This window comes from Ovis canadensis, chromosome 21 (genome assembly GCF_042477335.2).
Source record: "Ovis canadensis isolate MfBH-ARS-UI-01 breed Bighorn chromosome 21, ARS-UI_OviCan_v2, whole genome shotgun sequence".
NCBI classification, from domain to species: domain Eukaryota; kingdom Metazoa; phylum Chordata; class Mammalia; order Artiodactyla; family Bovidae; genus Ovis; species Ovis canadensis.
The window spans coordinates 16,781,173-16,797,416 of record NC_091265.1 but is presented as its reverse complement, the minus strand read 5'-3'; the positions used below and the strand labels follow the sequence as shown (position 1 = coordinate 16,797,416).

Sequence of the window (16,244 nt, the reverse complement as noted above, 5' to 3'; positions counted from 1 at the left end):
TAGCCCCTCACCAAGTGTTTAATAGTTGGCGAAAGAGCTGTGTTGGAATGTTGGCTCTACTTCTGCTTAGCTGTGTGCTTGGCAGTGTTATCCTCTCTGAAGCTGTTTCCATAAAATAGGAAGAAGGAATGCCTCTGCTAACCACAAGGCTGGTTCAAAGGCTTAGTTATGGTTGGTGAGAGATACTAAATTCTAAGATGTGCATATGTAAAACATGAAGCAACTGTAAAAACCCAGCTAATTATGAGGCAGGAGGCAGATGGACCCCCCTCCCCTGCCAGGGTAAAGCAATTGGAGATTCATTCCCTATTGACTGAAACTCCCAAGATGAGAGCAGCTTGATGATTAAGGGAGGATGCTGGCCTTGCCCAGACCATATACTTCTCGTTCACAAAGTCAGAAGACTTCCCTGCACCACACGTGCACAGAAAGGCTCCTTGCAAGCCAAGGGGGTTACCATGTCAAGGGATGCTCTGCCCGAATGCCTTTGTGGTAGGATCCATCTTGGCTAAGAGGTGTGTACACACAAAAGGATCCTGAGATATACCAGATAGGGACTGTGAATGAGGCAAATCAAAATGATTGGCCAAGGGAAAATTGTAAGAAATACCTCATATAAGTGATCTACACTGCCACGAGGGTGCAGCTCAGGCACTCTCCATCTGAGTCTGCCTGTGTGTCCATGCACAGGTACTGTACTCTTTTTCCTCCTAATAACTACTTCATTTGCTTCACTACTTTCTTTGTGGAAATTCCTTTCTGCAAAGCCTCAGGGCCAGAGCCCTTGTCACTGACCACTGATCTAGTGGCTAGGTTAGGTGCTTGCACTGCTGCGACCCAGCCTTGACCTCTGGCTGGGAACCCAAGCCCTGCTTCAAGCCATTGCAGGTCGAGGCCACCCGAAAGCAATTAGAAGTTGGAAAAAAAAATTTTATTCATCAGTAGGAGAAGGTGTTTTAGATGTTTTAGCATGTCCTGTATGAAAAATTTCTAGATGGTGAAGATAGAACATTTATGGGTGGAAGATTTAGTTTTTCCATGTCCATTGTTAAAGCCGATCTCTCTGGTTGACCTCTCCTCACACCCTCTGCCTTGGTCTTTCATTGAGTTTCACTTTCCTACTCCTGCTCTTTGTTGATGCCTTAAATACTTGGAGCTAAAGTCAGCTTTCTTTATATCTCACTTCAGGATGGGAATGAAAAACAGTTCACCACAGAGAAAGCTCTCATGTTTTCAAAGCAGCAAGCACAGTAACACAGTTCAGTTCACTTCAGTTGAGTCCAACTCTTTGCAACCCCATGAATCGCAGCACGCCAGGCCTCCCTGTCCATCACCAACTCCCAGAGTCCACCCAAACACATGTCCATCGAGTCCGTGATGCCATCCAGCCATCTCATCCTCTGTCTTTCCCTTCTCCTTCTGCCCTCAGTCTTTCCCAGCATCAGGGTCTTTTCAAATGAGTCAGCTCTTTTCATCAGGTGGCCAAAGTATTGGAGTTTCAGCTTCAGCATCAGTCCTTCCAGTGAACACCCAGGGCTGATCTCCTTTAGGATGGACTGGTTGGATCTCTCTGCAGTCCAAGGGACTCTCAAGAGTCTTCTCCAACACCACAGTTCAAAAGCATCAGTTCTTCAGCACTCAGCTTTCTTTATAGTCCAACTCTCACATCCATACATGACCACTGGAAAAAACAGTAACGCAAGTGGTACTCAAAAGTCAGTGACCGCTACTGGGTTTTTGCCCTGAAGTTTGCTGTTAACTATCTACAAGGTCACTTCCAGAAATTTGTTTATAGTCATACTTCACAAAGATCATTGTTTAAGGATTATTCAGGAAGTCTGTAAATCTGAAAAACAGACCAATGTAAACACTGGAAAGAATGACTAAAATTATGGTACAGGGTTCCCAAATGCAGGTACTCATTTGTACTTCTCTAAAAGTTGAGCCTGAATGACTGAAGAGTTTTCCTACTCCTCATGTTCTGACTTGCCTTGCTTATGCACCAGAGAAACTTCCATGTTATGCTATTTTCCTTTCCTTATTTAGTGATTGTGAACTATTGTTTCAGGCTATACTTGGCTTGAAATCTGGTAGATGAAGGGGAGAAGTTTGAGGTAGAAAAGTAACATACAATCTGGAAAACTTCCTGATGACTTAGCTATACACCAAGATGAGGCCAGGGGCAGAATCTCTTCTTCCACTCAGTTCGATTCATGGCCTCTCTTTTAACCTCTACACATAGTCCCATCCCGATCCCCTGGGTCCATAGACCCAAAGAGAGAGCTGTGGTCTGTGGTAACCAGCCACAGAAATCATACATTTATCCTCTAACTTCACCATCAGATTTCTTTGTCAGAACACCATGAAATCAAAGTAAAGAGTCCTGATAATTTCATGCTGACCAGGAATTCTAATTGGCATTTGTATATCATTGTTGAATAAAAACAGAAAACTAAATTATTATTAAATAAGTTCACTTTAGTGAGAAAAAGTCCTTCAAACTGTGAGGTACCTTAGCATATTTATAGATAGAATTTCCTGAACAACCACTGGTCTGTTGTATCAAATGGACCTAATGGCTGCACTTGATAAGGTCAAATCTGAAGCTAAATCCTTTGATTTTACATTAGTAGTGGTCTTTCTCTCTCTTCCAACACTCAGTCTTTGCTAAATTTTACAGAAACCCCACCAATATTAGAAAACATTAAAAAAAGACAGACAACCCGATCAAAATATAGGCAGAAGACCTAAATAAATTTAAAATAAAATGTACCAATGGCCAACAGGCACATGAAAAGATGCTCACCATCACTAATTGTTAGAGAAATGCGAATCAAAACTAGAATGAGGTATCACCGCACACCAGTCAGAGTGGCTATCATCAAAAAGTTTACAAGTAACGCTGGAGAGTGTGGAGAAAAGAAAAGCCTCCTGTGCTGTTGATGGGAATGTAAATTGGGGCAGCCAATGGAAATTATGAAGGACAGTATGGAGGCTTCTTAAAAAACTAAAAATAGTTACCATATGATTCAGCAGTTGTACTCCTGGACATATATCTGGAGAAAATCATAATCTGAAGACACTTGCACCTCAGTGTTCATTGCAGCACTATTTGCAATAGCAAAGACATGCAAGCAACTTAAGTGTCCATCAACAGGTGACTAGATGAAGACGCTGCAGTATAGCCACACACACACACAACACACTGGAATATTCGTCATAAAAAAAGAATGAAATAATGCCATTTGCAGCAACATGGAAGGACCTAAAGATAATACTAAGTGAAAAAAGACAAAAGACAAATATCATAAACGTGGACTCTGCGATACAAATGCACTTATTAAAAAGAAAGCAAGAAGAAAAAACAACAACAAACATATACATACCAGTACATATAAAATAGGTGAGTAACAAGGACTTACTGGATAGCACAGGAAACGATAATATCTTGCAATACCCTATTGATTGTAGAAAACAATCTGAAAAAGGATGTGTGTGTGTGTGTAAACTAACACAGCATTGTAAATCACCTATACTTCAAAAAAAGTTTTAATCTTACAAAAAATTGAATTTCCTAAGAGGAAGTGATTCATAGATGATAGTTGAACACCTTAGTTAACAAGAGGAGGCCATCTTGGCAGAAGGAACAAGTCTGATAAAATTGATTGCCCAAGATATTTATTTTTGTATATACCACTTGAAATAAAAATTCTTAAGTGAATGAACAATTATAATGTGTCCATGCTATGAATTACATTGTGGAGGCAGTAAGAATATTTAGGAATAGGTAGAGACATGAACTAATGCCCAAGAAACATGAAAGGAGAATAAGCAAGTTGTAAGGTAATGTGTGTAATAGAATCCCACTTGGCCTCAAAAGAGAACAGTGTCAATATGCGTATTGTAGTATGTGTATATATAGACAGATTCATATATAGCAGGTCCAGAAGGATACACTCAAGTTTATTGGGTAGGACTGAATTTTTCTTTATATGTGGACTTCAATATCATTTTAATTTTAAAGGATTTATCTCCTTTGTGAACACCTACCTAATGTGTAAAAGTTAGTGGAGACAGCACAAGTGAAATCTAATTTTAAAAATTACACAAATGCACTTATTTATTAAACAGAAACAGACTCACAGATCTCACACTGATGGTTACCAAAGGGGAAATGTAGAGGGAAGGGATAAATTAGGAGATGGAGATTAACATACACACTACTATATATAAATTATGAATAAGAACCTACTGTACAGCGCAGCTGCTGCTGCTGAGTCACTTCAGTCGTGTCCAGCTCTGTGTGACCCATAGATGGCAGCTCACCAGGCTTCCCCGTCCCTGGGATTCTCCAGGCCAGAACAGTGGGTCGCCATTTCCTTCTCCAAAGCATGAAAGTGAAAAGTGAAAATGAAGTTGCTCAGTCTTGTCCGGCTGTTCGTGACCCCATGGACTTCAGCCTACCAGGCTCCTCCGTCCATGGGATTTTCCAGGTAAAGAGTACTGGAGTGGGGTGCCATTGCCTTCTCGGGTACAGCACAGGGAACTGATCAATATTCTGTACTGTATATGGGAAAAGAATCTGAGAAAGAACGGATGTATATATATATCAGCTTCCCTGGTGGCCCAGATGGTAAAGAATCTGCCTGCAGTGCAGGAGACCTGGGTTGGGAAGATCCCCTGGAGGAGGGCATGGCAACCCACTCCAGTCTTGTTGCCTGGAGAATTCCATGGACAGAAGAGCCTGGTGGTCTACAGTCCATGGGGTCAGAAAGAGTTGGACGCGACTGAAGTGACTAAGCACGCACGTGTGCGCATGCACACATACACACTCACTGGTGAGACTCTGCCTGCCAGTGCGGGAGACTAGAGTTCAATCCCTGGGTCAGAGAGATGCCCTGGAGAAGGAAATGGCAATCTGCTCCAGTGTTCTTGCCTGGGAAGTCCCATGGACAGAGGAGCCTGGCGAGCTACAGGCCATGGGGTCACACACAGTCAGACAACTGTGTGTGTGTGTAACTGATACATAACAGATTCACTTTGTTGTACACCTGAAACCAACTGAACATTGTAAATCAACTACTGAGTCAATTCCTAGACAGATTGACAAATCTGGGGTCCCTGAGGAGAGAGGGGTCTGGGGTTCTCGAGGAGGAGACAGGGATCTGGGATTCTCAAGGAGGAGGAAAGGACGAACTTTTTTTCCTCTACATTCCTTAGTCTTAGTCACATAAAACGTTTTTATCTATCAGCCCAGAATTGATGATTACACAACAAGCAACTCAGTTTAAACTCTGTACTAAGGGTTATATAACAACAATGTATCCTGCTTGAGGACAGTTTCTCCTTCCTGAAAACCTGGCTAATCCTGTTCTCAAAATATAAATTATGGGAGTGGGAGTGGGTCTAGTAACATCTTTACAACCTTGAGACACTGTTTTGATTTATTGTAATAACTAATTAAAAAGTATATAACTCCCTGCTTAGACTAGCAAGGGGGCACTCTCCATCCCCCTTCTGGTGTCTATGTCAGAAGCTTTCTCTGTGCCTTTTTATACTTTAATAAAACTCTGCTATACAAAAGCTCTTGAGTGGTCAAGCCTGGTTCCTGGTCCCGAAGCTAAATCTTCAAAGATCACAAATCTGATATCGTTCACTGTAAGTTATCACTACACTACACTACAATAAAAAGTTTATTTTAACTGAAAAGCAGTATAAATAGTGGACCCAGTAACTGTGTTCCGAAGGGTTGGAAAAGCTTACAGTGGGGGCGGGTGATGGATGTGCAGACAGGCGCAGGTGCTGGAGATTCACGTTGTTCCTTATCAGAAGCTGAGCTGTGGATAGACACACTGCCCGTAATCACAAGGACATACTCTGCTTTCAGCAAACTAGAAGCATCTGAATCTTCCCTGGAACCTGGGCAGAAGAAACAAACTGGACATAGAAAGGCTAATGATGGAGACAGGGTTTTCCTTCACCCAATGGCCCTGCAGTTTCACTCCATCACATTTGACTCCTCATGGTTCCATCTCCTAGCATTCGAGTCTGCCACCTCTTCTCTGCCCTTAGTACAGACATCTAGCCTTTCTAAACCCAATCCTCTCTCAGGCCTTGTCTCTGCATCCCTGAACTGAGCCAGACATGCTGATAACCTTCCTATCTCTCACTGCCTGGGCTCCTCAGCTGTGTGTGGTTCGATTTCAAATCAGGGAGCATGCAGTCCCGCGGGGTGTTTGGCATCTCCCTTGACTCCAGAGGACCGAGGTTCTCTTGCAGCAATCCTTGCCCACCTGGAACACCATGAAGTGAGAGAGAAGCGTACACACGTCTGGGTTTTTGAGATCACAGTCTCAGACGGGACATTCTGTCCACAGGGCACATATGTTCTGTCCTGCGTCCTGTGCACTGTTGACTGGGTGATACACCCGCCACATCCTCGATTTGGCCCCTTCCAAAAGCAGGAAGGGCTCTACTGAATTGTAAGTAACATTCTGGAAGCAAGAGCTTCAAATTAGTCTGGTTATAACGCAGGGGAGAATAATGGTGTTTTTCTGACTTGCTGAAGAATATTTATGGTTAGAATTAGTGTGATTAATTGCACTGTCATTTAAAACTTTGCCAGGCCCCTGGCTCTGGCTGAGGGTTTTGCTTGTCTGCAGCCGACGGAAACCTCTTCTAGGCCTCTGAGTTCTCTGCAGGGATAGGCTCACAAATAAAGGATCGGGGCTTTATTTTTAGGTTTTATTTCAGCCTTTAAAAGTTTATTTTTTTTTCACAGCTTGAAACATAACTTACAGTTTAACATGTTCAGTGGCTAAACCTCTATGATTTAATATTTTCTATTTTGGAAAGTAGAACTCCCAGGCTCAAGAATCAAGAACTTTCCACAGGAATATTCAAACTGGGGGAGCTTTCAAAGTGCAAAATAGAGACATGGAAAGCTGAAGGAACAACCTTTGATGAAGATTTGGGGTGGGGGAGCAAATTTAATTTATATCTGGATTGGTACATCTCGCTGGGTATTCTTTTCAGCTTCTCCTTTAATATGAAGATTTCCACCCTTGACTTCTGAGAAGCTGAGAGGCAGAGTTCTGGAAAGCAGGTAAGGTGTCAAGAGGACAGAGGTTCTGGGAGCTAACTAGATTTAATCCGATTTCCTGCTGATGGGCTTGCTGTGTGAAAAAGGGACCGTCAGGTTGATCCTTTCTGGCCTGTCTCATCCTGCTTCCTCATGATGCCGGAGACCAGCACAAGAAACCCATCCTCTGTGGGGAGGTCTGGTTCCACTGGCTGCTGCACGGGGAAAGGGCACTGGTGTGTCTGTGTACGCCTCCGTGACCGAGAGGCGGCCTGAGGTGACCCATGTCTGTCATGCACTTGGGCTACAAATCAGTCATGCAGATTAGCTGCTCTTTGGCATTCTGAATCAAGTAATGCCTCTGGATCAATGATAGCTCCCGTAACCCCAAAAGATTCCTTGCTGTAACCCTGGAGACAGTATGTAGGCAAAAGCCTCATACTGATGTCTCCAGACAACTTTCTGTAAGTGATATGGACACTTGGGACTTGGAGGGAGGGAGGAGAGAATGTTCTAGGTCTCCTTCATGTGTGAATGGGTGAATCTGCAGTTGAGGGCTGGGGACACAGCTAATAAGGTCAAATTCCACCAATAAACGGAATGGTACCTTTGACTTGTAGCTAAGAATGTTGGAGAGAAAGAGGAGAACAGAAGATAAATTCAGGCCTGCTTTAGAGCTTGCTGAAAGGAGGCTGGCACGGAGAGATGCAGGTACCCATGGTGGCCAGTGACTTCGGAGGCTAAGGGCCGGGGCCAGCTGTGGCCCATCCCCAGTGGCACGTGAAGCCCCAGCACTCCAGGGTGCTTGACTTTCTCCAGGACCCGGCACAGCGCTCATTGCGTCCTAGGCTCTGGAAGATTCTTCACAGCTTCCTTTAATTGCTCGGAGTGCTCTGTGCTACTGTGGGCTTTGCTTGATACTTTGAGGGTGAGGTAGGCGAGGGCCAGGTGTTCCCCAACCCGCTGGGAGCCAGTGAGGCCCTGGCGTGCTAGGAAGCGTGAGTGACTGAGGGAGTAGGTTTGAAGCCCGCAGTGACTTTCCTGCCCATCCTGCAGCCGCAGCCTTCACACAGGTGGTGTCCCCAGCTTGTCATGGGGCCACCTGCGTGGAGATGAGCTGCTCTCCTCACAGTGGCCTCCCCTGGGGCCTCAGGAGGGAAAGTCTAATTCACGCTGGAGTGAGAGAGGAAAAGAAAGGCAATTCTCTCCCTGTCCCTTGTTCCCAATGGTGGTCCCCCCCAGAATAAATTTAGCTCTTCTCCCTAAAGCTCCAAGCCGCAGGGAGGAGGGGGTGCTCTCCCTGCTCTGAGAGGTGCTCACAGCAGTCCCCACAGGAGAAGCTGGAGGCGGCCACAGGCAGAGAAGACCAGAGCACAGAGAGCATGTTACAGCGCTGCATGCTTGGTCTGGAAACACTCCCGCCTCTGCTACAGGGCTTCTTGATGGCTCAGGAGGTAAAGAACCCAACTGCAAGGCACGGGGCCACAGGAGATACGGGTTCGATCCCTGGGTTGGGAAGACCCCTTGGAGGAGGAAATGGCAACCTTCTGCAGTGTTCTTGCCTGGAGAATCCCATGGGCAGAGGAGCCCGGTGGGCTACAGTCCATGGGGTCACAGAGTCAGAAATGACTGAGCACAAGCACACGGGCATGGGGACCCCTCCAGTGCCCCCCGCCCCGCCAAGCAGAGTGCAGTGAGGAAGCAGACAGGGCACTGGGCCGCCGCGGCCCCACGGCTGAGCACAGCACCAGCTCACAGCCCTGCCCTCCTCCTCGTTGACCTCCACGCCACTGGGACTGACGTGGTCCAATCCAGAGTCCAGCTCCAGGCAGTCAGCTTCGTCAACATGCAGCTACCCCAGCAGCAACGTGCGGCTATGGCAGAACAAAAGGCTCGGGCAGGACTGGCCATGTGTGTTCCTTTCGTTGGAAAATCACATCTTCCTCTTGAGGTAGGAATGTCACTGGGTCTGGCCTTGGCTAACACTCTACTTCCTGCAGCTCAATCTCCTCTGTTGTGCTTTCTGCAAAGCAAAAGACACACTGACTGTGAGTTGCCACTCAGCTGGGGGTGCTTTCTTGGTAAGAAGAAGGTAACATGGGCATCAATTACAAGGCCCAGAGAATTACCTTTGAGTTTGTGTCTTCTCTTCCTTTGGAATTTATAGGCACACTTATTACAAACCCACATTAGGCTGATCAGCAGTGCAGCCACAGCAACAAGAAAAGCAAGGAAGACAGCGACAAAGTGGAGGTCTTCATAGAGGATCTCTACAGGTGGGGGGCAGATAACATCTCTTAATATCAGGTTGGCCTCCCACACACTCCGATTTTCTAGAGGCACCAGGGCCCCCGGGAGCATCTCACCTGAGACGTGCAACACGATGGTGCCAAACTGGCTGCTCCCCAGGTGCTCGGTCACCGTGATGATGTAGGAGCCGGAGTCCCGCACGCCCACGCTGAAGAGCTGGATGGAGCCGTTGTCGAAGGTGCACACCCTGTCCTTGTGGCTCTGGGAGATGTTGGCTTGAGTCCCCGGCTTCCACTCCACGATCTTCTGCACTCCCCAGCTGGACGTGTACTTCCATTCGATGGTGGGGATCCCATGGCAGGAGTAGTCAACCGAGAGCAGGATGTCCTCTTCCACCGTGGCGTTGATGGCGGGCTGGGGAATGTACAGTGATACGCCCTGGCCTGTGGGATGGAGTGCTAGATGTGGGGCCACTTACACGGGCTCGCAGGGAAGTCAACTTCTATCCTGCATTCGTTTACTTAGCAAGTATTTATTGAGTGCCTATTACATGTCAGGGGCTTCCCAGGTAGCGCTAGTGGTAAAGAACCCACCTGCCAATGCAGGAGACATGGGTTCGATCCCTGGATTGGGAAGATCGCCTGGAGGAGAGCATACCAACCCACTCCAATATTCCTGCCCGGAGAGTCCCATGGACAGAGGAGCCTGGTGGGCTACATACAGTCCATAGGGTCAAAAAGAGCTGGACACAACTGAAGCAAATTAGCACTCATTACGTGTCAGGCTCTCTTCTGGGTTCTGATGCTGACACTACAGAGGTGAATGTTTATAGTCCCCTTCCCCCCAATTTCTATGTTGAAGCCCTTCCCCGCCCCATCCAGGTGGCTATATTTGGAAGTGGTGTCTCTAAGGAGGAATAAGGGTTAAATGAGGTCATAAGTGTGGGGCTCTGCTCCAGTAGGATTAGTGGTTTGGCTTTTTTGGGTTTTTCTTGCCACGCCACATGATATGTGGAATCTCAGTTCCTCAACTAGGGGTCAAACACACTCCCTATACTGAAAATTGTGGAATCTTAACCACTGGGCCACCAGGAAAGTCCTTAGGGATTAGTGTCTTTATAAGAACAGTCTCTCTCTCATATGGAGGAAAGACCATTTGAGGTCACAGTGAGAAGGCAGATGTCTGCAGGCCAGGAAGAGAACTCTCCTTGGAAACCAAACCATGCCAGAACCTTGATCTGGGACTTCACAGCCTCCAAACTGTGTGAAAATAAATGTGTTGCTTAAACTCCCCAGTCTGCCATATTTTGTTATGGCATCCCAAGCTAGAACACTGAACAAAGCACAAGGTTATCACTATTTCCTAGAGCTTCCATTGTATGAGGGAGACATACAAGAGTTAAATAAACACACAAGATCACTTTATAAGTGCTTTAAAGATAATGAAACAGGTAGGTGGTGATGGAGGTGGTACACAGCATTAGACAGGATGGTCAGAGAGAACCTCTCTGTGGAAATGAACTGGAGCCAAGGGACAGAGAGGAAAAGGAGGCAACCATGTGAAGACATGCATTTCAGGCCGAGAAGGCAACTGAAAGACTGAAGTGAGAGTGAACTGGCGCGTCTGAGGGACAGAAGGCAGGCCAGAATGTAGAGTGCAGGGAGCCGGGGGGAGTCCAGAAGGTGAGGCTGGGGGCTGGGCGGGGTGATGTGAGAGTCAGGGTGATGGGAAGCCGTAAGAAGCCTGAGAAAGGTGGCATTCTCCACCGAGCTTGAGAAAGCCCACCACGGAGAACGTCTGGGGGTGAGGGAGCCAGTGTGGAGGCAGGAAGAACAGTCAGGAGGCTGCCGCAGCGGCTACAAATGGAGACAGCCTTGAAAAGAGTGAGGGGGTCTGACTTAGGATGTGTGTGGGAGCAGAGGACAGAACCTGCTGATTACAGCTGTGGGGGGAGCAAGGCAAAGAGGCATCAAGCAGAGACTTCTACGTGAGTGTGCAGATGAAAAGCTGAGCCACTGGCTAGGATGGTACATGTCATGATACATTTATTAAGTAGGTGCCAGGCACAGGCCCTGTGCTAACTGCTTCACACACCACTGTGTCTTTAAAGCATCACACATCCCCCTGCAATTCTATCCAGGCTGTAACAAACTCCAGCACCAACAGGATTCACTAGCTGGTTTAAGTTCACCCTGCAAGGCTGAGATTCTCACAAAGGTCGCCAACTCCAAAGCTCAAATATTTAACCTCTGTGCTCAAGTCAAAGGTCGGTGGTTGCCAATGGAGGGCAGAAAATGTGACAAACTTGTGCCAGCCCCTCTCCCTGCCAACCACACACACACAGAACGGCCAGGGCTGGTTGGAGACGGGGTAGGGCAGGATTTGGGCTTGGAGCCCATGCCTGGGTTTCCACCTCCACTTCCTGTTTAAGCCCTTTACTTGTTGGGTGCCCGGTCGCCTCAGGGCTCCTGCTGTGTGGCTGCAGGTGACCACATCTGTCACTTTTCTCATTGTCCTCTCCTATCCCCACAATATGGGCTTCCCCAGTGGCTCAGGGGTAAAGAATCTGCCTGCAATGCAGGAGACACAGGAGATTCAGGTTCTGTCCCTGGATCAGGATGATCGCCTGGAATAGGAAACGGCAACCTATTCCAGTATTCTTGCCTAGAGAATCCCATGGTCGGAGGAGCCTGGTGGGCTCATGGGGTTCATGGAGTCGCAAAGAGTTGGACACGATTGAAGCAACTTAGTACATGCACATGTATCCGCAGAATATCCTATTACCATTCCTCTCCTAAATTTTTGCTAAGTGGCTGGGGATAATCCAATAGGTTCTACGCTGAAAAACTGGGAGGTAATAATGGCTTTTAAGAATTACAGCTGCCAAGTAACAAAAAAATATTTTCGCCCCAACTTCATTTTTAAAAATGTTAAGCTCACAGAAAGGTTGAAAGACAAGTATAATTAATATCCATGTACCCTCTACTAAATTCACCAATTACTAACATTTTGCCACATTTGCTTTCTCTCTCTCTGGAAGGAAACAGAGGTTAAGTTCCAGGTCAGCCCTTGGAGGGTAGGAAGTAAAAGTGCTTTCTTCATCTCAGTATTCCCTGTACCCAGCATAACGCCTGACACCCAGCAATTGACCAATAAATGTTTGTTGAATGAGTAAGTGAACAACTAATAATTATGTGAACAAGGAGGTGAGCCTTGTTGAAATGGTCTCATAGAAATGTTGCTGCTTGGGTGGTTCAGCTTTCCTGGTGGTCAGTGGCAAAAAATCTGTCTGCAATGCAAGAGACACGTATTTAATCCCTGGGTCAGGAAGATCCCCTGGAGAAGGAAATGGTAACCCACTCCAGTATTCTTGCCTGGAGAATCCCATGGACAGAGAAGCCTGGTGGGCTATAGTCCATGGGGTCACAAAAGACACGACTTAGCAACTAAACAGCAACAACAAACAAAAGTTTCTACACACACAGAAAAAAAGTAAAGTGTGTTAGTCGCTCGGTCATGTCCAACTCTTGTTGGCCCCATAGACTATAGCCTGCCAGGCTCCTCTCTCCACGAGATTCTCCAGGCAAGAATACTGGAGAGGGTTGCCATTTCCTTCTCCAGGGCATATTCCGGGCCCAGGGATCAAACTCAGGTCTCCCGCATTGCAGGCAGATTCTTTACCATCTGAGCCACCAGGGAAGCACTTTAATAGGGACCTCGGGAACCTCCATTTCGAGCCTTTCAGTAACTTTGGCTCAAGAAACAGCAAAACTGAAAAACAAAAATAGTAAGCCCAAGAATTTCAGATGCTGACACAGCTGCAAACTGGCCAACTGGTCCTTGTTAGTTTCTGTATTTTCTTTTGATCAGAGAAACCTCCTCCTAATCTGACAAATGAATCAGGCATTTAATTAGGTTTTAGGAACAAAGAGTTCCTCCTCTTCCTGATACATAGAATCAGGAATGAACTGTCTATGGCAAAGATTAATAGGAAAATTAATAGTTCTAAGCGTTTAAAGGCAAACTGTTTGTCAATTGTTTAAAAAGTTGAATTAATGAGTAACCACCCCTGCACCATATGCCAAAATCATTCCAGAACAAGTCCAGAGGAACTGAGTGGCCTGGCCAACATTCAGACCTGGCTCAAACGTTCTACTCAAGGAAGCTGATGCAGTAAATCAGATTTCACTTGTAAAATGGATGCCAGGCAGCCATGAACAAGAATAAATTTTGTGTGGGCCAAGGAAGATATCTATGACATGGTATTCAGTTAAAAAATAAATTTATAGGCCTTCCCTGATGGTTCAGTCGTTAGGAACCGGCCAGCCAAAGCAGGGAACACGGTTTCATCCCTGATCCGGAAGAGTCTGCATGCCTCAAGGCACCTACGCCTGAGTACCACAACTACGGAAGCCCGCGTGCTCTCGAGCCTGGCCCCACACCCAGAGAAGGCGCAGCGAGGAGAAGCCAGCATACCACACCTCTAGAAAGCCTGTACGCATCAGTGAAGGCCCAGCACAGCCAAAAAAATGTTCCTTTATATTTGCAAAACAGTATGCTATGATCTTATTTACATATGAGTAAATATGTGCTAATATGTATATATTCTGTATAGAAAAATATTGGAGTAATATGTACTCTATTAATAGGGATTGTGCATTAGAGATTGGATGGCAACAGAAAATTTAAGTTATACATTTATATCATTTTGAATTTTCACACTAATTAAACTGATAATTAAAAAAATGTTTAAGAAATCTTTTAAAGTTCTCCTGATTAGACCAATATGGTGAGCAAAGTTTAAAAGTTTACCTTGCTCTTTATATTTACTCGAATTCTTTGTGGAGAGAAGAAAAGAACGAAATTCTACCAATTTCCAAGATAGATGCAGATGCTTCCTTTAACTGAAGACATCAGCAGGACAGAAGTCACTGGAACCTGAACCAAAGGGCTTCCTGAAAACCAGACTTCCTAGAGCTGCTGACACGCACTGGAGACCAGTCAAAGAGAAAGTACCAGGCAAGTGCCACCAGCTACCGAGCAGCAGGCTGGAAAATAACACTCAGGATGGGTCCTTACTCCTTTTCCTACAAGTAAATTACAGAGGTAGTGCTTCACTGCCTTTAAAAATTGATTATTTAAGGATATATTCCCTTAAATATATCCTCCTTGTGAGAAAGCCAAGCCAAATCACAATAAAGGGTAATACTGTTTAGTATTTGGGCCACAGTTTCGGGAGACAAGAATTAATGGGGAGATACATATTACCCGTTATGGAGGATGCGCCTTAATCAGCACAACTTATTTTCACCTCGCTTATCTAGAAAGCCACCTATCCAGTCTGTGTGATCATCAGGAGAGACCCAGGAAACAAGCGTCATCGTCATGAGCCTCCTTATCAAGACTGTATGCAGCTAAGGGGCCTCCCCAGTGGCTCAGTGGTAAAGAATCCACCTGCCGATGCAGGACCCATGGGTTTGATCCCTGATCCAGGAAGATCCCACATGCCTTGGAGCAACCAAGTCTGTGGGTCACAACTATTGAGCCTCTGCTCTGGTGTCTGGAGCCACCGAGCCCATGTACCTGGAGCCTATACTCCACAACAGCAGCCACTGCAGTGAGAAGCCTGTGCAGCAGTGAAGAGCCAGCGCAACTGAAATTAACTAACTGAATAAAAATAGATAAAATTACATTAAAAAAAGACTGTATGCAGTTACACTATGAGTCAGAAAGCCAAGTCTCGGAGTCCTAACTTGGAAGGACTGGAGCAGAGTGCTGGAGTGATGAGTCCCGTCACAGAGGGGTCATTCCAGGTGTGGTGAGGTGTGGTGGAGACACCTGGCGTGGGTGGGTCTACAGGGGCTCACCCCGGAGACCTCATAGCTGTGAGACCTGCAGACAGAGCCTTCACTGCTGAGAGCCTCGCTTCCTCCGCGGTGGAATGAGAACTGGAACACCCCCAGGGGAGGGTTGCAAGGATGAGGCAACCCAGCACGTGTAAGGCCCAGCCGGACTCAGCATGCAGAGCCTGCCCAGGGCCTGCAGCCCCCCATCCCCTCCCCATCAGTGGGTCACTGGCCTTGAGTGACCAAGACTCCTGGTTTGCCCAGGGCTGCAGGTTTTCCCAGGTTCAAGAGCTTCAGGGCTAAAATTAGGATGGTCATGGGCAAAACAGAACAGCCGGTCACCCTCTCTGAGATTCACAGAAACACTGAAGAATAAACCAGACAAACAGCAGCTGGTTCCTGAGGTGCTCACGGGGCTTGACAGTGGGCACAGAGGCAGCTCTAGGTAGGCAGGACAGAGCCGTTCTGCCCTGTGCTCTCTCGGCTGTGCTGAGCTGCGGAGTGTGGGCTCCAGGTGCGATGGTTCAGTACCTGTGGTGCTGGGCTTCTCTAGCTGAAGGCATGGGCTTAGCCGCCCTGCAGCATGTGGGCTCTCAGTTCATGACCAGGGGTCAAATCCTCATCCCTGGCATTGGGAGGCAGGTTCGCAACCACTGGACCACCAGCTAAGTCCCAAGTCATTCTTCCTCAACCCTCTGTCTTCCAAAGGCATCTCCACAGCTCAGCAATCTCATTGCATCTCCTTTTCAGTGATCAAGCCCAGCCCTGCACTCCCCACTCCCCCTCCACAGCAGGGCACTGGCTCATGGGTGTTGGCTGGAGGAAAGTATAGCATCATCCCCATTTTAAAGAGGCGGAAAGTCACTGAGGCTAAGTAATTTGTGCAATAGCACAGTCAGAGCAGAGATGGAAATCCAGGGTACTCCTCAACTGTTCCGGTAATAAGCCAGGATATTTGCAGGAGCTGGGAAGAGGCAAGACATCATTAAAGCTGAGGCTTGAAGACTAAGACTTTGAAAGGGAATAAGGGCAATCCCAGCTGAGAAAACAGCCCACCTAGAGGGGCA

The 16,244-nt window shown here is 46.7% G+C and overlaps 1 protein-coding gene and 1 long non-coding RNA gene across 2 annotated transcripts in view; both read right to left on the bottom strand.

Moving 5' to 3' along the window:
* Window positions 1-909: 909 nt before the first annotated feature.
* On the bottom strand, window positions 910-4,382 carry LOC138426536 (uncharacterized). The gene is made up of 2 exons (XR_011251666.1): window positions 4,253-4,382; window positions 910-1,681 (listed from the first exon to the last, which is right to left on the bottom strand). It is a non-coding gene; the product is annotated as an uncharacterized lncRNA (long non-coding RNA).
* Window positions 4,383-6,730: 2,348 nt separating this feature from the next.
* VSTM5 (V-set and transmembrane domain containing 5) overlaps window positions 6,731-16,244 on the bottom strand; it is a 29,397-nt gene continuing 19,883 nt past the window's right edge. Inside the window, exons 2-4 of the mRNA XM_069565144.1 lie at window positions 9,448-9,774; window positions 9,211-9,351; window positions 6,731-9,104 (exon numbers count right to left, since the gene is read on the bottom strand). Of these exons, the coding sequence (XP_069421245.1) occupies window positions 9,061-9,104; window positions 9,211-9,351; window positions 9,448-9,774 (512 nt within the window). The 3' untranslated portion in view covers window positions 6,731-9,060. The remainder of the gene's footprint in view (window positions 9,105-9,210; window positions 9,352-9,447; window positions 9,775-16,244) is intronic.